Genomic DNA, 21,985 nt, shown 5'->3' on the forward strand with positions numbered 1-21,985 from the left:
ACGAAATTTTTTGTGAAGAAGCATTTATATCGTCTTAATATAAGCCAAAAATTTCCAAAAAAATAATTTTTGGATTTTTAAAAATATTTTGAAAATTTTTTTTTGAAAAATCAAATTTTCGAAAATGGGACATTGATTTTTTTTTGAAATTTTGTTTTTAGATGTTGATTAGTGATTTCTACAAAATGGCCTACCAATTTTAATTTAAAACTTTTTTTTCCAAAAAATGAGTTATAAAAAATTAGTTTTTTAAAAAACGGCTCTAACGATTTTGAAAATTTTTTTTCTTAAAATGCATGTTAATATATCTATCAAAACTGCATACTAGTTTTGGAGGGCAATTTGATTTCAGATTTTATTTTATTTTTTTTAAACCGAATTTAATTTTTTTTCCAAATTTCTATATAAAATGTCTTAAAAATTTAAGCAACTTTAACTCTAAGAGCAAGTTCGTGCGACCCAGTCGTGCATTTTATTTTTAGTAGTTTTGTTTTTAGAGAGTTTTGAATTTGACAATTTTGAGGCCATTTGGGGCTATCCACAAAAACCATTTGAAATTTCCAAATGATTATTTTCCAAAATCGTTAATTATTTTGCCAAGATTTGTATCCTATGTCCCAGATGCATTTTCCTAAATGGCCCAAAAAATTTAAATTGAAGAATTCCAAAATTGTTAATTTGAATAATTATTTCAAATAAATCTTCTCAAAGTTAATGCAATTTTTTTTTTTATAACATTTGCATCTAATGGTTTAAAATTTAAATTGTCAAACACCTAATCTAAAAGTTGCAACCATCCATCACTCGCACACGACTTTTTCTGCTGAGTCCAAACGTATTATTTCCACCTCCATTAATATCACATTACGAAAAATAATATTGCGGGGCAATTCTTGCGCCTTTGCGTTTGATGTCTCTCCTGATGGTGTTTGTTGTATAGACGTAGTCGTAGTTGGACTCTATAGTCCGTATCGTGCAATAGTCCAGGAAATGTTTGAATTCCTCCTCCGACAAGCGTTGGTGTCAGAGTGCGGCACCACGCAAAGACCATCACGGTATGGTGGTTTGCGGTAAAGTGTTCTTTCGGACCAAAAAACTCGACTGTCGACTGTAGAGATTGGCTCAGTCGTAACAAAGTCGAATTAGATCATGTTCAGTGATTGTGTGTCGGCGGTAAGCTAGCAGCAGCAGCAGCTTCGGCCGATGGGACTGGGTAATCAAATTGCAATTATCCATAATTTGCATAATTGAAAGTGAACGAGAGAAGGGGGTAAACTCTGGGAATGGGATATCAGCATCAGCGTGTTACCCACCAACCGGGTTTTCATAGCCAAAACAAAGTTGCAATAGTCCAGTGGCAAGTGTAATTATGATTGGCTAGCACAGTGGTACGTTGGCTGCTGGTGCTTATTTTGTGCTGCAGGTTGCAGGTTGATGCAACCAATATTATCATCATCTAAAATATGCCTTTGAGGACGAGTCAGCCAAATTCGATTGAATGCCTTTTATAGATGCCGCGAACCATGTTTGGTTTCACAGATAATACGATAGAAATGTTAGAAACTATTGTTTTTTTTGGTATCTACAAAAAGATAGACCGCAGAATATGTGGACATATAGACTATCGCTATTGTTTAGAAATACGCAATGCAAACCACAAACGATATTGACTTCAGTATGAATATTTTTTGTTGTGGCATACCTACAAAAAAATGTTGCAGCACACACATGTGTGTGGTTACAAAAATTCAAGAACAATTTTGCTGTTACAATCCCACCGCATGTTTAAACCATTTTATGTTGCAGGCTTATCGCAATTTTGTGCATAGAGATTGTTGTTTTTCAATTTTTATTTCGAATTTAAGGAAATTAAGAGAAAGTATTAAAAATAGGTAGTTTAACCAATAACACTGATTTACAAGATTTTTCTGAAGGTTTTCGGTGTGCTGAACTCGAATCCGAAGTCAAAAACAACTAATCAGCTCCCGTTTTTGAGATATTACCGTTAGAAAATGAAAAAAAAACGTTTTTTTTTTAGTTCTTCCGATCTTATTCTTTTTTATAAAGAAAATTGTTTGAAAATATTTAGTAACGGTTTCTATAAGAACTGTTTTCCATCTTTCGATACCTGTTTAAATCTTTTCAATATCTTTTGTATTGCCCGAGATATCTTAAAGTGAAGTAAGTGGGTTTGGCTTCATATATCATAAAGAAGATAATGACATTATAAAATTTATAAAAATACCAAACAACTGAGGATATCTCGGGCAGTAAGAAAGATATCGGAAAGATTTAAACAGATTTAAAAAGGTGGAAAATAGTTCTTATAAAAAACATTACCAAATATGCTCAAACAATTTTTCTTATATAAAAGAATAAGGTCCGAAGTACTGCATTTTCTAACGGTAATATTTCAAAAACGGGATCTGATTAATTTTTTCTGACTTCGGATTCGAGTTCAGCACACCGAAAACCTTCAGAAAAGTATATTTTTGTTTCGGCAACAAAAAAAAAGTTTGATTTTGTTAACCAGTGTAATTAATTTAGGTAGATTTTAAAATTAATTTTCTGATTTACATATGAACATATAGTATAGGCTGATATATGTAGGTTTTTTCTATACTTTCCTTTGAGCTTTTCTTGGATGCATATATTCAAATATTGCTCCACCAATATTTGTCATGTAAGTGTTAAATAAATTTCACTAAGAGAAATCTTTAAATAGGAGTAGGAACTCTAAGGAAATATATGTACCCTTGGGGAATCGATTATGTCGAAATGGAACTTTTACAAATAGCAGTTCTGATGGGATTTTTCATTCATATTCCATGAACTATAAATTTAGAGTTCGTAAAAAGTATATAAGTATGTATTATATCGAGATAACAATAAAGCATGAGTTTATGATGATAGAAATTGGGAAAAAAGTGTGTTCCGTAACTCTGTCTTCCTGTGGGTCTGACTTGGTATTCAAGAAGCCCTCAGGTGATCCGTGATTCCATAGAGAAGGAATTACAATTTTTCAAATCAGGTCATTGAGCAATTTGCTGTGAACTTCTAAGCCTTAACGGAAGCTCTTACAAATACAAAAGGAAGTTTCAAACAATTCTGTTCTTTTTGTAATTTAAAGTCCAAAGAAGACTGTTTCCACTTTGTCAACATATGCCTCATATTTTCGTCACAACGCCTCTCATAAGTACTTCGGGAAAAGAGCGTTAACGTTGCATCAAGATCCTCAATGATTTTGACTGGAAAAGTCTTTGCAATTTCTTGAAAGAGGCATATAAATATAGGATATTTTTAATAACCGAATTAATAAAGTAAAAAATATCCTATACTATTTTTCTAAATATTAAATTATTCATTTGAACGTACATACATTTAAAAATTGCTAACCAAGCTGACGGCAAAGCCATAGCTTTTAAATTAATTGTTTTTGTTAATTTGCTAAGAAAAGTAGAATAAAAATGAATTACTTACTTAAAAATTATTTATCAACTTAGCACCACTAAAAGGAGTCTGATGATCGGGTTGGTCCCCATGAAAAAAAAAAAAAAAAACTATAAATCAAGCATTTGAACTTGGTGGAAACACATACAAGTTGTTCTTGTTCATTCAAAACCTTCAACTAAAAACTATTAACTTTGTCAATTTTTTTTCATTTTGCATAGGTTTGCATGATAGTGCTCAAAACAACATTAAATTGATGAGATGCGAATTTCGGACTTTTTTGATTATGTACATATTTTGATAAATACAAATTTAATCAAATTTGTCTAAGTACATACAATCATTGAAATATATGTATTTCTAACTGTTTTTTTTTTAGCCGTTACTTCCATATAAAAATTTATAATATTTAAAATAAATTTTAATATAATAGCCGTGCATTTTATTTAATTGCTACAAAAGTTATAAGCTATACATTTGTTTTAAACCGAACCTGGAACAGAAATGTAAAAAAAAACCGTTCCGCATTTCTAAGTTTTTGAAATGAAAATTTTCCACAAAGATCTTTAGACATTTTTTCGGCACAAAATTAGCTATATTTTTGTCAAACACGACTCCAACAAATTTGATTAGAAAATGCACAAAATCTAGTAGAATTTAAAAAATGTGGTTTAAGTTCTTTTCAAAAACACTCAAGTTAAATTAAATGCACGACTTGTAGACCAGTGCCAATCCGGTTTTCAGAAGGCAAAAGTTGAATTACACTGGTCAACAAAATTAAACTTTTTTTTTGTTACAGAAACCGAGGTATACTTTTCTATAGGATTTTGGTGTGCTGAGCTCGAATCCGAAGTCAAAAAAATTCTATCTCATAACGTTTTTGAGATAATCCCGTTAGAAAATCGAAAATGCCCCTTTTTACCAGTTTTCGAGATTAATTCTTAGCTTTTTGTTATTTGTTTTAAATAAATTTGTAACGGTTTCTAATAGAACTAAATCTTGTCTTTCTAAATCCGTTTAAATCTTTTAAAAATCTCTTTTCTTCTTTGAGAAATCTGAAATTGAAATCAACGTGTTTGGCATATCTCATGTTTATTTGCTTTTAATAGTGAATCTCGAAATGTGCTTTGCCAATCGCTTTCAAATTTTGACACAACGTTTCATTGACATTCCAGTAAGTTCTTATCTTGTTTTTAACAAGAAAAAAATTATATTTTTCTCACTAGTAATTATTTAGTATAACTATCTGACACGGTCACGCTTTGATGTATCTCACCGCGATTCACCACCTTCGCAAATATAAAAACTTTCAAGATTCTAAATGGAACGTTGTGTCAAAATTTGAAAGCGATTGCAAAGCACATTTCGAGATTTGCTATTAAAAGCAAATAAACATGAGATATGCCAAACACGTTGATTTCAATTTCAGATTTCTCAAAGAAGAAAAGAAATTTTTTACAGATTTAAACGGATTTAGAAAGACAAGATTTAGTTCTATTAGAAACCGTTACAAATTTATTTAAAACAAATAACCAAAAGCTAAGAAATAATCGCGAAAACTGGTAAAAAGCGGCATATTCGATTTTCTAACGGGATTATCTCAAAAACGTGATGTGATAGAATTATTCTGACTTCGGATTCGAGCTCAGCACCCAAAAAACCTATAGAAAAGTATATCTTGGTGTCTGTAACAAAAACCTTGTTGACCAGTGTTATTAGCAGCATAAAATGGGAAAATTAAGGATAATTTGTATATATAAGGGGAAAAATAAATTTCCCACAAAAAAATTGGGGGAAAGGGGGTGACAAATGCAAAAGTTGTAGGTAGTATAAATGTCTACAACTTTTACTCAAACAATTTTTTTCTATAACCTCAAAAATATTGAAAAAAATGCAAAAATACGATTTTTTGATTTTTTATTTTTATCTTTTACAAAAATTGTTAGATTTTAACAAAACTTGTTTAAAAATTACTTTGTTATGTTTTCTATCTATTAAAAATGTTTTTTGAGCAAAAAGTTAATTTTTGGATTTTTGACGAATTTAATTTGAAAAAATAGCCTATTTTTCAATCAAAAAAGTTACCGAAAAAATTTTTGATTTTTGAAAAGTTTAGAATGCAGTTATTTAGACCGACTTTTTAAAGATTGTTTGGAAAAACTATACTTTTGTTCTAGAAAATATTGAGAAAAATTGAAAAAAAAAAACAAAAAAAAAACGATTTTTAAGATTGATTTTTCCGTAAATGACAGTAATATTGGCGAGAAACAATTTTCCATAGAAACCAAATTATACTTTTCTAATGGTCATTGACCTTTTTAATTTGAATCAAGCACTAGAATAGCTCTAACGTCCAAAGTTTTTGAGACATTGAATTTTGAACGTCCCAAATACTATTTTTCTGTTTTTTGGCATGGTAATATGTCAAAAACGTGATGTGATACAATTTTTCTGACTTCAGATTCGAGCTCAGCGCACAAAAAACCATTAGAAAAATATACTTTTATTTCTATAAAAAAAAAACTTTTTGACTAGTGAAATCAAAAAAGGCATTCGATTTTTTCTGCCCTGTTCGATTTCACTAGTCATTGCATTTGACTTTTTTCGATAGGACGTCTACTTTTGACAGAAATCGTAAAAAAAAACATGATTTTTGACACCCACCCCACTTTTTCGCCCACCCACCCCCTTTCCGCCAATTTGCTGCTAATATTTTTTTTATTTTCAAAAATTTGGCACTGGTCTATTGGTCACACGAAATTGCTCATAGAGCTCAACTTAGTTCATTTTTAAAACTCAGTGAATATAAAAAAAAATCGTTTGTTCAAAGGAAAATACAAAAATTTTAATTAATTTAAGATGTTAAAGAAATGTATGAGGCTATGAGAACAATAGTGCCATAAAATTCAGTTTTGAGCTACGAGAGATTTAAGAAACAGGATTTCTTAAGACAACATTTTTTTGAGTGCCATCTAGTTTTGAGTGCTAGCTGTATAAATCAATTTTTGTATTGAAAAAATACATAAATATTAAGAGACCCATTTTTATGAAAAACTAATTTTTGAAAAAACGTTTGTTACGCCACTATTGTTCTCATAGCCTCATATGTAGCCCTTAAAAAGTATGCCATTTGATTATTTTCAATAGAGTGCATATTTAAGAAAACAAAATTTTAATCATTGGAGCCTTTAAAAAAAAAATTTAATATTTTTTTTAATAAAAGATTCAATGTCCCGTTATCGTTTTCGAAAAACAACCAATTATTTTTTTTACCTACATCCAAAAATTTAACTTTTCAAAAATTTGTTTGGGACAAATTCAAAATTAAAAAAAAAACAAAGTTTAATAGCAGATACCATTAGCAGTGATATTAAAAAAAAGCATTTTCATAAAAAAAAAAAACAAATATTGTTTAAAATCTTGCACTTGATTTTGTTACAACATTAACATTTTACAAAAGAAAAGGGTTTAAAAAACTGGCTGTACTTTAAAAGTTTAAAGTTTAATGAGTTCTGTCCAGTCCAGTTTTGTTATTATTTACCTATAAAAAACATTTTCGCGATGAAAACAAAAAATTTTCTTTCAAAAATTAAAAAATTATTTTCAAATTACTCGTATATTATATCCTGAAGAGTTTTTCCATACCTAGTTACATAATATATTCTTCATTAAACCTTCTTACACAGCACAACCATAAATAAAAGTCCCCATTATCTCAAAACTCTTATAAGTTAAAAATCCCCCTTACTGAAAACCATATGAAACAATTTATTTTGCAAAAAAAGAAGATAAATTCCATTTTAACAACGAAAAAGGCGCCCACTCTTCTAGGTTGAATTTTAATTAAATTGCTCATATCACAGTCACAATGTCAATTAAAATAAAGAAGAAAAAAAAAATACATAAAAACATTCTCCCAAAGTCAAAGTAAAAATACTATCCAACACCGCAGCATCCTTGTCCTTACCCAACTTACCATTGTAAAAGCAGAAAAAAACCAAAAAATTTTGTAACAACGAAAACAAAAGATAAATCATTTTAAATGGCATGAGTATAAAACGTAAATCCATACCATTGACCCAGTGTTCCAGTTTTTTTTTTTTTTTGTGGCTTAAACAGCTCCCTATCACTCCATCCATAGTTACCTCATAAAAATCGATCCAGGACCAACACAGAAAATTCGGAAAAAACATTGTGATGTTTTCGAAAAACCGAGCGAGGACGAATGCCAAAAAAGAAAGTTTAAACGCGAACACAAAGTATAAAGTTGTGGAAAATACAGGAGCGGTCGAAAAAACTAAAAGTGTAGGTTTTTCCAGGGCGAAGACTGGCTATAGTGTGTGGAAAGTATACATTGAGGGGAGAAGGAGTCCTCATTTTTTTATACTGATAAAATGAAAAATTATGTTGACTTCAGAAATCAAAACTGAATAACTTAAAAAAAAAAATGTTTAGTTTAAAAAAAAAAAAGAACTGAGATTTGTGGCTAAAGCAAATTAAAAATAAACCAGAAGCTACAAACACGACGTTTGCTGATGATGGAATCAATGCTTTCCAAAATGCATTCAAATGGAGTTTGTTAAAGATTTTTGCTATTTTATTATTTAGTAAGACAACAATGTTAATATGTGAAGAGTTATTTTAATAAGTGTTTACCTAATTAAAGATGTTTGAGAAAATACTCATTTCAAAAAATTGGAATTTTCTCAAACATCTTTAAAAATTTTAACGCAATTCAATAGTTGTGAAACAATAAGATGTTAAATTAAATATTCATTCATATATTTACGGGTTTCATGCAGTGCAGCAAGTGAATAATCTACAAATATTCCTGTTTCATTTATTTTAAGGATGCGGAAAAAGTTGAGCTCTGCTTGTTTTTTCTCAAAAACGGCTTCACCATAATGCAAATAAAAATCATAAAAATATTTTTTGAACCAACTACTTCACTGATTTCAACGAACATTTTTATACATTTATGCAGACAAAATTTAATAACCTTAATGTTAAAATACAGATCATTTTTGGATAAAAAAAAAATATTTTTTTCAAAAATCAATTTTTTGAAAACACCAATGATTCCTGAAAAACATCTAAGAACTTAAGTAAAAACGTTTAATTTGTCATCAAAACCAAAAATAAAATGAATCATTGGCTTTTAGGGACCAATTACATATTTTACATGTTTTACTTTTACTCCAGTATTACAAACTTTTTCAATTATACCCATATTTTCTCTACACCTAAAAAAAAAAAACACCCTTTCACATGAAAAAAGTTTATAGATTTCTTTTATTCGTAATTCCCTTGGAAAAGACAACATTTTTAATAAATTTCGTAAGGGTACCTTTTATACCATTGATTTTAATGGACTTATCGCGGATTTTCCCTATTTAACAAAAAAAACTCCCATTCATCTAAAATATTTGTATACACTGTTTGGGTTCTTGGTTTCTGTTTTAAATGAAACATTTTTACCAATTTTTATTGGTGTAACAATTTTTTCCCAGTTCTTGTGATACTTATTCCGAATTTAAACATTTCTGAAAAAAAAAAAACACCCATTCACTCAAAATAATTTTGAACACTTTCTAGATTCTTAATTCTTATACCAACCAAAACTTTTTCACCAAGTTTTAAAAATTAATAAAATGTAAGTCAGCTGTTATGATACCTTTCTCACACATAACTCAACCCATCAAAAAAACACCCTTTCACCAAAAATATTTTTAAGAACTATTTTAATCCTTTGAACCTACTTTATCTTTCATCAGTGTAGCATGTTTTCCACATGGGTTTCGGTTATATTTTACCTGGTGAAGTCAAAAAACAAGCACCCTTGTTTTTAATCGGCAATAACTTTTCTTAGAGCAATCGTATTGACTTAATTTTTAAGTCATTAGATTCAGCATCAAAAAATACCTTAAAAACATGTGTCATATGGTGATAGTAGACAAACAATTTTGTTCACTATATTTTTGACCTTCACCCCCTCCCTCTTGTCCGCAAAAAAACACACTTCCACCCAACTTTTTTTTATATACCTTTTTTCTCCTTGGTTCTTACCCCAAAAGCAAACTTTTTGCCAAGCTTCATGAGTGTAATAATTTTTTTTTTTATTTGTCGATTTTATGTACCATTTTACCTGTACTAGTTGTGTATTTTACTTTTTTCATTGTCATGAAGAAGAATGAATTTTCTTTCAATGAAAAAGTGGAACAACTCTCATTTCTTCTTAAATTGTATTATAATTAAAGTTGAATTTTAAACTACGTATTTGTAAGATTTTTTTTACCTCGTACTTTCTAATTTGACAGTTTTTGAGGTTATTTGGGATTAACTTCTTAAGTATATGACGATATTATCCCTAAAAGATCTTTAAAAGTTGTTTTAAAAATAAATAAATCCCATTAAATGTTTGCACAGAATATTTCACACTGAATATTGTCAAAAATACAAATGTCAAAGAAATACATTCCACCAAAGAGACTAATTATTTTGACACGTATTTGCAAATTACTTTAGCATTACCTACCTGGTACTTTTCGATATGGCTGGGGAGGTTTTGTGTGACTCAAAACTCATAGCTTTGCGATAATTGGATATGTTTTTATATTTCCATATTTCAATAATTATGCTACAGTCATGGGACATTAAAATTATTGCATCATATATTAGAAAATGGCGTTGCCGTTTTTTTTTTACTTGCTCAATAGGGCAAGTATTGGTTTCGTGTCAAAAAAAATTCGAGGTTTTAATCAAAACTAACATTACGATGATGGAGAAGTCCAAAAAAGTGGTTTTCGTCATGACGTCCGTCGGTCTGTGCGCCTGTGCGTCGCACATAGGAGTATTGTCATCAAAAACGTGGCCATAATTATTTTTCGTGGTTTTTGTTATTATTTCTGTTTAAAATGAGTATTCCTACAAGAAATTACAATATAAACCTAGTTTTTGTTATTTTTATTTTTTTACCAAAAACTAAAAAAAATTGATTAATGGCCTGTACTCCGCCTGTTGACATTATTTTTCTCAACATTTTTTCCTCATCCCTTATACGCAATTCTCAGTTTCTTTTATCTCTTCCCCAACCTTAATTAAGATCACCCAAAATAAAATACACTAATAACATTAGTAAATTTAATTTAAAAATAAAAAACGTTGCATAAAGTAAGGAGTATTTTCTATCAGAAAGTGAAAAACTAATTGACCCTCGATTCTCTAAAGAGCACCTAAGAGCACCCAATTTTTGTTGCATTGTCTTAAAGAATATATAAACTAACTCATAAGTTTCAATTCATCGCAGAATAACGGGGTATATTAAAACAAAATCATTAAAGTTCAAATAATAACTTACCAAAAATATCAAGTTTTTAGATACTAGTTCTAAGCCCAAATTAAAATAGAAAAAACCATCTAAAATTTTCAAAACTTTATTAATATCGTTGATAAATAACTGAAGAAGAATTCTCCATTTAAATTTTTTTTAGATTTCTATCACAACACTTCGATATCGCATATAGAATAACACTTACCAAAATACTTCGCATTCAAATAAAAATGAGGTAGATGTAACAGTTAACTTTGAACTCATTTTTTAACAAGACACGATCGAAAAACAAAAAAATGAGTGCAGCATATTGACACAGGTATATTTTGCACCCAATTTGCCAAACTTTTTGGTGCCAATTTTGATTTTCAGAAAATCGACTTATGACCAGGTTTTTACTGCAAATACTCCTATGTGCGTCGTCAAAAAAAGCTGTACATGGAGCTGCAGCTTAAACGAGCGGACGAATTTTCTTGGAATTTGGTACAGATGATTTTTTCGTAATTTACAAGGTTGTTTTTTTTTTGTTTTTTTAATATCTCGCTTAGAACATATATCTCCCATACAACGTGTTTGAGGTATTGCAATTTTCTCGAAAACGGATCTAACGATTTTGATTAAATTTGACTCATGTAATGCTATGCGTACATTTAACATAACTGCATTTTTAGTTTTTCTCAAAAAATACGGATAGTGGAAATATGATATTAAATTTTTTTTAAATCGCTGATGTCGGCTCTTCCCGTACACCATTAATGAGTTATTACAATTTTCTCGAAAACGACTCTAACGATTTTGATTTAATTTAACACACGTTATGTTGTACTGTAACGGAATGGATGATCCTATACCACTATCTACGAAGTTATGCTTTTCAATGAGTCTCATTAATCAACAGGATCTCAATAATTCTCAAAAAACAAAGTGTTTTAGGTTGCCCAGTCGACAAAGTGCGGGTAGGCACGCTAGCGATGGCCAATAGGCTTGCTCGTCGGAGGGGTGGGTTTTTGCACCTGACACTGGACTGCCGTTTTCGTATAAACGTGCCTTAATTTATAAAAATGAAATAAAAGAAAAACTAATATCTAATAACAAAATAACTTGATTAAGCTAACAACAGTACGTAAATCCAACATAACCGTGTTTTTAGTTTTTCTCAAAAAATACGGGTAACGGAAATATGGCGTAGGAAATTATAAAAAAAATTACATACATATTTCTGCATTTCTTATGAAACTCCTCAAAAAATCAAATTATAACTAATTGAAAATATTTTTCCTAAAAAGCTTTAACATAAAAACTACTTTTATCATAAGAGCAAGTACGTGCGACCCCAGTCGTGCATTTTATTTTATGTTGAATTCTTTTATGGGTCTTAGGAATAATTTTCGTCATTGATCATCGTCATCTTTAATAGATTTAATTAAAAATTTGTGAACCAGAATTTATCACCATCTTTAAGCATATTTTGTACATATTTTTTGTCGGTTTCTTAATTTTATCTGTACAAAATTTAATAAACCAAAAACTTAGACTTAAATAAAACAAAGATACTTTGAACTAAATTGCGTCAAACTCAGGTACGTGCGACCCAATCTTTTCTTTTACTTTTATGAGTTTTGATGTTTAAGGTATGTATGTCTTAAAACTGTCCCTTCATCAATACCTACACAGTAGTAGGTAAGTAAATAAGTAGGTAATATTAACGAAACACAAATTTGTGATTTTACATTTTTTTTTTTAATTATTTAAGGTTAAGGAAGACCATACGTCAAAAAGTTTTACATTTTTGACGGACTTGTTTTTATTATTAAATGTCGTAAAATAAGGCTAGGTTTAGTCTTAAGCCTTAAAGGAGTAGTTGTTGGCAAGGATGAAAGCTATTTTAAGAAAAAAAAATAGGCTGAAAATATGCTTGTTAATTAGAAGAAAAATAAAATTAATTATAAAAACGGCTTTTGAAAAAAAAAATAAGAGGCCCTTATTTATACATCTAGGCTCTTCATGCGCTCCTGAAGAAAATATAATCTGTATTATTTTTTAACATGTTCCTGAATGTCCATAAATATATAGGACAAACAACAAAACTCCAAAAGCTTCAGAAACTGCCAACAACAAAAATAAAAACTCCAAACGGAACAACAAAAAAAAAAAAAACAGAAAAAAAACTCGATTAAAGTTGAAAATTCAATGCAATCCTAGAAGGACTGGCCCAACTATATTGGACGAACGGTAGGAGGTGCCCTTATGCTTCTGTATCACATTGAATAACATTTTTATATTTTTTTGTTATTTTTTTTTTTTTTTTTCTACCAAAAAGGATTTTCGTAGCGAAAAATAAAAATACAAATGGCGCCAGACAGTCAGGAGGCGGTAAACGAAATGAACCAAAAATTGGAGCAACCAAGTATAAGAGGATAAAACTGTATAACTGTGCTAAAGGGATTTCGTCTCGGTTTACTATTGTTTGGGCGCCCATGTAGTTTTTTTTGTTTTTTCTTATTCGCTTATGTTGAAGCTGATATAGCGAGGATAAAATTGATTGAAACATAAATTCACCCAAGGATGTTGTTTCAGGATTATGTTTTTTTGTGTTTTTTTGTTTTCGGATATGAAGGATAAACGACTTGAGGTACCTACCAGACATCAACATCAACATCGCACATTCGATAAACGGACTTGGTTCGGGATTTGGTAGGAGTCTTTTATTTCTCTTTTGGCTTTAAACAACTTATGGATATCTTTTTTAGTTGGGACTTTTGGTGGATTATTGTGTACTTAATATTTAATCGTGAATATGAAGTAGTTTAATTTACATATGGAGATTTTATTGTGGTTTTTTGAATATTAAAAGAAGGTTTTTATGATTCTTAAGCTGATACTGTTTCGGTGAGAGTTTAAAAGAAGGTAGATAAGTTAAAATGCACATTATACTTTCAGAATCTTGACTAAGTACTTTTTAAAAACGTTTTAAAAGCCTTAGAAAAAGTTTAAATGTATTTTGGGATATCAACAAAAGCCTTCAGACATGACCCCCAAAAAAAAGTTTCACATAAACTGGAAACCACAAAAATATTATCCTAATTTCAAATTTTGATTAGAATAAAAATATGGTCACCTAAAAAAATTGACTGCAATTATCAAACATATGTGGTTTGATTTTTGTGTATAAAAACTGAAATTTTGACTACTGCAATCACACTTGTCTTCTGGTAGTTAACCATTAGATATCACAGCGAAAGTTTGCTTCACTTTCAAGTTTAATTTTGTGGATTTTCAAATTTCCCTCCAACACAACTTGTACTCCGTAAAAAACAAAATGGCTGATAAGAAGAATTTACTTTTATTGCTTGACCGCCCAGCTGAGCCCATTTTCATGGAAAAGGGAACTGATCGCTCAACAATTTTCGATGTTCCCGACAAGTTTCTTACTGACCGTTACCGTCCCATTGGAAGTGAGGTTCAGTCCCGTTTTGGGGAAAAAGCTGAACAACGAATTCCTGTCAAGGATATCAGCATTCCTGATCTAAAGATACCAATGTCTCTTGGCCGCCGGGAACAGTTCTCCCTTTTTATCCCTCGTCATCGTCGTATTGCCGGAAGATTGATTGATATCTTTTTGGGTTTGAGAAGCATCGAAGACTTGCAAAGTGTTGCCGTATACGCCAGGGATCGTGTAAATGCTTACTTGTTCAACTATGCCCTTTCAGTGGCTCTGCTCCATCGTCCTGATACCAAAGGACTTAACTTACCATCGTTTGTCGAGACTTTCCCATCAAAGTTCGTTGACTCTAAGGTCTTCACTGATCTTCGTGAGGAAGCTACAGTTGTCCCAGATGGATCTCGTATGCCAATTGTCATTCCCAAGGACTACACCGCCTCCGATCTTGATGAGGAACATCGTCTCTGGTACTTCCGTGAAGATATGGGTGTGAATCTGCATCATTGGCATTGGCATTTGGTTTATCCATTCGAAGCTTCTGATCGTGCAATTGTTGCCAAGGATCGTCGTGGTGAACTTTTCTACTACATGCATCAGCAGATCGTGGCCCGTTACAACATGGAACGTTTCAGTAACAATATGTCCCGTGTGAGGCGTCTCAATAACCTCCGCGAACCTATCCCAGAGGGTTACTTCCCCAAGATGGACTCACTTGTTGCCAGTCGTGCCTGGCCTCCACGTTTTGCCAATGCTGCCATGCAAGATCTTGACCGTGAGTTGGATCAGATCAAATTGGATGTTGGTGACTTGGAGCGCTGGAGGGATAGGTTCTATGAAGCTATTCATCAAGGATTTGTTGTTGATGTAAGTCATTTATTTATGATTCCCATGACTTTTTGTCTATTTTTTCTTGACCTAGGAATCTGGAAACCGTATTCCACTTGATGAGACCACTGGCATTGATACCCTCGGTAACATGATGGAATCATCAATTCTTTCACCCAATCGTCAACTTTATGGTGATTTGCACAACATGGGTCATGTCTTCCTGTCATACATCCACGATCCTGATCATCGTTACTTGGAATCGTTTGGAGTCATTGGAGATTCAGCTACTGCTATGCGTGATCCTGTCTTCTACAAGTGGCATGCATTTGTCGATGATGTCTTCCAAGAACACAAGGAAGCTCTCCCCCCATACAACCAAAACCAATTGAACTACCCAGACATTACAATTACCGGAGTGCAGGTTGATAACGACAGCGGAAGTGGCACCAACAGCCTCCAGACCTACTGGCAACAATCTGACATTGATTTCTCCCGTGGTCTGGACTTCGTGCCCAGAGGCAATGTTTTCGCCAGAGTGACACATTTGCAACACGATGCCTTTACCTACACCATGAACATTGACAATGCCGGTGGTGCCCAACGCTTTGGAACAGTTCGTATCTTCTTGGGACCAAAGACCGATGAACGTGGTCAGCCAATGTTGTTGAGGGATCAACGTCTTTTGATGGTTGAATTGGATAAATTTGTTGTATCTCGTAAGTTTACTCAAAGGTTCAATTTAAATTTGTCTTTAATGCCTTATTTGTGTAGTCCAACCGGGTCAGAATACAATTCGTCGCCGATCAACTGAATCCAGTGTGACCATTCCATTCGAGAGGACCTTCCGTAACTTGGACGCCAACCGTCCAGCTGCTGGATCACCCGATGAGCTTGAATTCAACTTCTGTGGATGCGGATGGCCACAACACATGCTCATTCCCAAAGGTCTTCAACAAGGACTTCGTTGCGAATTGTTCGTCATGGTTTCCAACTTTGAAGATGACAGAGTACGTTCCATCTAATCATTGCTTGTTTTCTATTTTACTGAACACTTTTCTCCTATAGATTGACCAAGACTTGGTTGGTTCCTGCAGTGATGCCTCATCCTTCTGCGGAGTCCGTGATCGTATGTATCCTGATCGTCGTCCTATGGGCTACCCATTCGATCGTCTGCCCCCAACAGGTGCTGACAGGCTGGCTGGACTTTTGACCCAAAACATGCGAGTCATTGATGTTAACATTGTGCACAACGATCGTACTACTGTTCGTATGTCTTAATTGATTATTGCAAAATAACTCATCCTGTTCATTAAGGATGTTAGAAAAATTGTTCTAAACTCACCACAAAAATTAAAATTAAAATAAATATTTATCCAAAAGAGCAAACCAAACTAAATGCGTATTATGTATCCTTCATTGTTTACTAAGTGAAATCCGATCTTACAGAAACGTAAATAATTACAAAAGAGTTGCTAGGTGTCATCAAACATACAGAATTAAAACAATAACACTAGTTTACAAAAAAATGCAAATTTTGTGGACACCAAGTGCCGTTATCCTTTTCGTATAGATTTGAGTTCAAAAAACTCAAAAATATTATCTAAAAATGTTTATAGAAAGGTTTTCGAGATATGATTTTTCAAAGTTTTTTGTCGTTATTTTTCCCAGCGTAAATAGTATTCGGGCTATATCTTGAGTAATAAACGATTAATCTGAACAGATAGCTGAATAAATAAGCCAGAAACAACAAAACAACTTTTCTGCGTCACTCAAGATTTTTAAGTGCAATGTATAAGACATTTTTAAAAATCGCTTTTTTAAAGGAAATTTTTGTCAAAAAAAATGTCTTACTGCAAAGCAAAAATCAAAATCTTTCGAATCCTCATAGTTTTATTCTAAGAAAAAAATTGTTCTACAGTAACTCTCTAGCAAAAAAACACATTTTTTAGAAATTTTACCTGGTGCAGGTTTTCCCAAATATCATAAAATCTATAAGTTTTCTGGCAAACTTGTGAACAACACTATGTTTATAACACATTTTTCGAAGAAAATCGGCCCAAAGTCAAAAAATTCTCATGGATAAGAAAAAAATAATTCCATTTAAAAATTAATATCTGAGCGAGAAAAAAAGATAATAACATTTCTTAAATGCAGGTACAAAGAATAGCATTTTTTATAAATGAGGTTTTTATCATAAGTATTAACGGAGTTATGGACATTAACATGAGTAAAGGCATACCAAAGTAAGCGTTTTCTTAAATCATCGCTAAAGGGTATCAACTTTGCAAATAGAGAGTAACTGTAGAACAATTTTTTTCTTAGAATATACCCAAGAATCATCACTCAAAATCTTCTTATCTCATTCCGGGACACCCAGTATATCGATAGGAAATTTAATTATCTACAAAAAATTACTCAATACAAATTTTCAAATTCGGCTTGCTTTTCAAATTATAGGCAAAAACTCAAAAAGTAACAAAAATAGTCGAAAATATTTATCGTTACAAAAATGGTCATATCTTTATAATTTATCCATAGATTTTGAAGAAAATTATTTTGTTATCTGTGTCAGAAACTACACATGCAAAATTTAAAACTATAAGGATTCGAAAGATTTTGATTTTTGCTTTGCAGTAAGACATTTTTTTTTGTCAAAAATTTCCTTTAAAGAAGCGATTTTTTTAAAATGTTTTATACATTGCGCTTAAAAATCTTGAGTGACGCAGAAAAGTTGTTTTGTTGTTTCTGGCTTATTTATTCAGCTATCTGTTCAGATTAATCGTTTATTACTCAAGATATAGCCCGAATACTGTTTACGCTGGGAAAAATAACGACAAGAAACTTTGAAAAATCATATCTCGAAAACCTTTCTATAAACATTTTTAGATAATATTTTTGAGTTTTTTGAACTCAAATCTATACGAAAAGAATAACGGCACTTGGTGTCCACAAAATTTGCATTTTTTTGTAAACTAGTGTTATTGTTTTAATTCTGTATGTTTGATGACACCTAGCAACTCTTTTGTAATTATTTACGTTTCTGTAAGATCGGATTTCACTTAGTAAACAATGAAGGATACATAATACGCATTTAGTTTGGTTTGCTCTTTTGGATAAATATTTATTTTAATTTTAATTTTTGTGGTGAGTTTAGAACAATTTTTCAAACATCCTTAATGAACAGGATGAGTCATTTTTCAGTAATCAATTAAGACATACGAACAGTAGTACGATCGTTGTGAACAATGTTAACGTCAATGACTCGCATGTTTTGGGTCAAAAGACCAGCCAGCCTGTCAGCACCTGTTGGGGGCAGACGATCGAATGGGTAGCCCATAGGACGACGATCAGGATACATACGATCACGGACTCCGCAGAAGGATGAGGCATCACTGCAGGAACCAACCAAGTCTTGGTCAATCTAAAAGAGAAAAATGTTCAGTAAAATAGAAAACAACCTATGATAAGATAGAACTTACTCTATCATCTTCAAAGTTGGAAACCATGACGAACAATTCGCAACGAAGTCCTTGTTGAAGACCTTTGGGAATGAGCATGTGTTGTGGCCATCCGCATCCACAGAAGTTGAATTCAAGCTCGTCGGGTGATCCAGCAGCTGGACGGTTGGCGTCCAAATTACGGAAAGTCCTCTCGAATGGAATGGTCACACTGGATTCAGTTGATCGGCGACGAATTGTATTCTGACCCGGTTGGACTACACAAATATGGCATTAAGAACAAGTATTTTTAACAATAATTTCGAATAAACTTACGAGATACAACAAATTTATCCAACTCAACCATCAAGAGACGTTGATCCCTCAACAACATTGGCTGACCACGTTCATCGGTCTTTGGTCCCAAGAAGATACGAACTGTTCCAAAACGTTGGGCACCACCGGCATTGTCAATGTTCATGGTGTAGGTGAAGGCATCGTGTTGCAAATGTGTCACTCTAGCGAAAACATTACCTCTTGGAACGAAGTCCAGACCACGGGAGAAATCAATGTCAGATTGTTGCCAGTAGGTCTGGAGACTGTTGGTGCCACTTCCGCTGTCGTTATCAACCTGCACTCCGGTAATTGTAATGTCTGGGTAGTTCAATTGGTTCTGGTTGTATGGGGGAAGGGCCTCTTTGTGTTCTTGGAAGACATCATCGACAAATGCATGCCACTTGTAGAAGACAGGATCACGCATAGCAGTAGCTGAGTCTCCAATGACTCCGAAGGATTCCAAGTAACGATGATCAGGATCGTGGATGTATGAAAGGAAGACATGACCCATGTTGTGCAAATCACCATAAAGTTGACGATTGGGTGAAAGGATTGATGATTCCATCATGTTGCCGAGGGTATCAATGCCAGTGGTCTCATCAAGTGGAATTCGGTTTCCAGATTCCTAGGTCAAGGTAAAATAAATAAAAAAATCATGGGAATCATAAAGCAATGACTTACATCAACAACAAATCCTTGATGAATAGCTTCATAGAACCTATCCCTCCAGCGTTCCAAGTCACCAACATCCAATTTGATCTGATCCAACTCACGGTCAAGATCTTGCATGGCAGCATTGGCAAAACGTGGAGGCCAGGCACGACTGGCAACAAGTGAGTCCATCTTGGGGAAGTAACCCTCTGGGATAGGGTCACGGAGGTTATTGAGACGCCTCACACGGGACATATTGTTACTGAAACGTTCCATGTTGTAACGGGCCACGATCTGCTGATGCATGTAGTAGAAAAGTTCACCACGACGATCCTTGGCAACAATTGCACGATCAGAAGCTTCGAATGGATAAACCAAATGCCAATGCCAATGATGCAGATTCACACCCATATCTTCACGGAAGTACCAGAGACGATGTTCCTCATCAAGATCGGAGGCGGTGTAGTCCTTGGGAATGACAATTGGCATACGAGATCCATCTGGGACAACTGTAGCTTCCTCACGAAGATCAGTGAAGACCTTAGAATCGACGAACTTGGATGGGAAAGTCTCTACAAACGAGGGTAAGTTAAGTCCTTTGGTATCAGGACGATGGAGTAGAGCCACTGAAAGGGCATAGTTGAATAGGAAAGCATTCACTCGATCCCTGGCGTATACGGCAACACTTTGCAAGTCTTCGATGCTTCTCAAACCCAAAAAGATATCAATCAATCTTCCGGCAATACGACGATGACGAGGGATAAAAAGGGAGAACTGTTCCCGGCGGCCAAGAGACATTGGGATCTTTAGATCAGGAATGCTGATATCCTTGACAGGAATTCGTTGTTCAGCTTTTTCCCCAAAACGGGACTGAACCTCACTTCCAATAGGACGGTAACGATCAGTAAGAAACTTGTCGGGAACATCGAAAATTGTTGAGCGATCAGTTCCCTTTTCCATGAAAATGGGCTCAGATGGGCGGTCAAGCAACAAAAGTAAATTCTTCTTATCAGCCATTTTTTCGGAGTAGAAGTTGTTTTAGGAGGGAAATTTGAAAATCCACAAAATTAAACTTGAAAGTGAAGCAAACTGTTGCTGTGATGTCTAATGGTTAACTACCAGAAGACAAGTGTGATTGCAGTAGTCAAAATTTCAGTTTTTATATACAAAAATCTGACCACAAAGATATCAGCAGACATAACGAAAAATATTGTGGAGACATATTTTTAGAAATATTCTAATCAATATTCAAATTTTTGGGTTCCACTAGACGATAATGATTTTGCGGTTTGAAACAGACTTTTGGATAAGGAACCATTTCTAACCACAATTTTTGACAGTTTTTGAAGGTCTATCTTATTTGTAAAATGGGGCCAAGGTTTTCTCGATTTTTATGAATAACCACACTTTTTTACGTGAGACACATTGCATAACTTGAGTCTCCAGTTTTCGAGTCATTCTTATCCAAAAATACCCACATTTTCGGGTTTCTTATCATTCTGATAGCAAAAAGTTAAAAAAAAATCCCCCAAAAAAATTAAATATCGTTCAACTTACTCAAGTCGCTTGGTATGATTTTGATAAAAGAATCGTCATGCTTTTGGAACCAACAACCTACCCTTGTCTTGCAATTTTTACCCCTCACATGCTCCCACATATTCAATTCATTTTAACACTCCAAACCGCAGTAAATTAGATAAACTACGTCTGCGAGTTTTGCACACAGCAATGTTATTCAATTTATAACATCCAGACGCACTTTACAGCTCGAAGCTCATAAATTTGATTCTAGAAATGCCATCAGGCCAGCCAAGCCAGACCCCCAGACCTCCAAGATGATGACTTTCATATACATACTTCTGAGGGTTTCTTTTTTTTAATAATCTTATTTCTATAGCTGATAGAATGTGGAGTAATAAGCACATTTTAAAGATCCAAAGATACAATATAATCTCAAATGGTTCGTTGGTTATGGTATGGTATTGTGTGTTCGTGATGTGCGGGGGATGAGTGTTACACAAAGGCGCTTTAGCTACAGATTCAAGACACAATATAGCACACCGATATACTCCAATAAAGAAGTCGAATATCGACAACGCCTTTCTTAGACAATGCACACACGTTACGAGCCCCCACACTGAGATTTTTCCGACATAATTTGTATGACCATAGAAGAGTTGAAGATTGGCATTCTGCTGCATATAGGTTTTATCGGAAGGAAGTGCGCCCAGTTTTGCAATAAAAATATTGTGTGCCATGGACATGATGTGTGCTCAACTTTGAAATTATCTTTGCCGAAGTAGATAAGTACTACGTCTTTATATGGTCTCGATGAAGTGCTCAAGGGCAAGTCAATAATTTTTATTAACATCGAAGGTGGGTTTTTGAATTGATTCGATTGTAAAGGGTGTCGAATATTTATATGGGCATTGATATTATCTTTGGTAATTTTTCATTGGTTTGACAGACGATTTTATATGAAAATTTAGGGCAATAACAATAGATTTTATT

General features: G+C 33.1%; 2 protein-coding genes across 2 annotated transcripts; one reads left to right on the forward strand and one right to left on the reverse strand.

Moving 5' to 3' along the window:
• The first annotated feature begins 14,095 nt into the window (after positions 1-14,095).
• On the forward strand, positions 14,096-16,422 carry LOC129921027 (phenoloxidase 2-like). The gene is made up of 4 exons (XM_056002645.1): positions 14,096-15,086; positions 15,142-15,766; positions 15,822-16,057; positions 16,116-16,422. The coding sequence occupies exons 1-4, from the start codon at positions 14,100-14,102 to the stop codon at positions 16,326-16,328; spliced, it is 2,061 nt and encodes a 686-aa protein (XP_055858620.1). The 5' UTR covers positions 14,096-14,099; the 3' UTR covers positions 16,329-16,422.
• Positions 16,423-18,251: 1,829 nt separating this feature from the next.
• LOC129921026 (phenoloxidase 2-like) lies at positions 18,252-20,590 on the reverse strand. Its single transcript, XM_056002644.1, has 4 exons — positions 19,505-20,590; positions 18,824-19,448; positions 18,530-18,765; positions 18,252-18,471 (listed from the first exon to the last, which is right to left on the reverse strand). Exons 1-4 carry the CDS (start codon positions 20,489-20,491, stop codon positions 18,259-18,261), a joined length of 2,061 nt encoding a protein of 686 aa, XP_055858619.1. The 5' UTR covers positions 20,492-20,590; the 3' UTR covers positions 18,252-18,258.
• Between the last annotated feature and the right edge of the window lie 1,395 nt (positions 20,591-21,985).

The sequence above is a fragment of the Episyrphus balteatus genome, chromosome 1, assembly GCF_945859705.1.
Source record: "Episyrphus balteatus chromosome 1, idEpiBalt1.1, whole genome shotgun sequence".
NCBI lineage: Eukaryota > Metazoa > Arthropoda > Insecta > Diptera > Syrphidae > Episyrphus > Episyrphus balteatus.

What these genes read in the sequence shown, in the direction of transcription:
- LOC129921027 (XM_056002645.1), top strand. Translation starts at nt 14,100, where the DNA reads ATGGCTGATAAGAAGAATTTACTTTTATTGCTTGACCGCCCAGCTGAG. An exon ending in ATCAAGGATTTGTTGTTGAT is followed by an intron (nt 15,087 to 15,141) that starts GTAAGTCATTTA and finishes TTCTTGACCTAG; the next exon opens with GAATCTGGAAACCGTATTCC. An exon ending in CCAACTTTGAAGATGACAGA is followed by an intron (nt 16,058 to 16,115) that starts GTACGTTCCATC and finishes TTTCTCCTATAG; the next exon opens with ATTGACCAAGACTTGGTTGG.
- LOC129921026 (XM_056002644.1), bottom strand. Translation starts at nt 20,491, where the DNA reads ATGGCTGATAAGAAGAATTTACTTTTGTTGCTTGACCGCCCATCTGAG. An exon ending in ATCAAGGATTTGTTGTTGAT is followed by an intron (nt 19,449 to 19,504) that starts GTAAGTCATTGC and finishes ACCTTGACCTAG; the next exon opens with GAATCTGGAAACCGAATTCC. An exon ending in CCAACTTTGAAGATGATAGA is followed by an intron (nt 18,472 to 18,529) that starts GTAAGTTCTATC and finishes TTTCTCTTTTAG; the next exon opens with ATTGACCAAGACTTGGTTGG.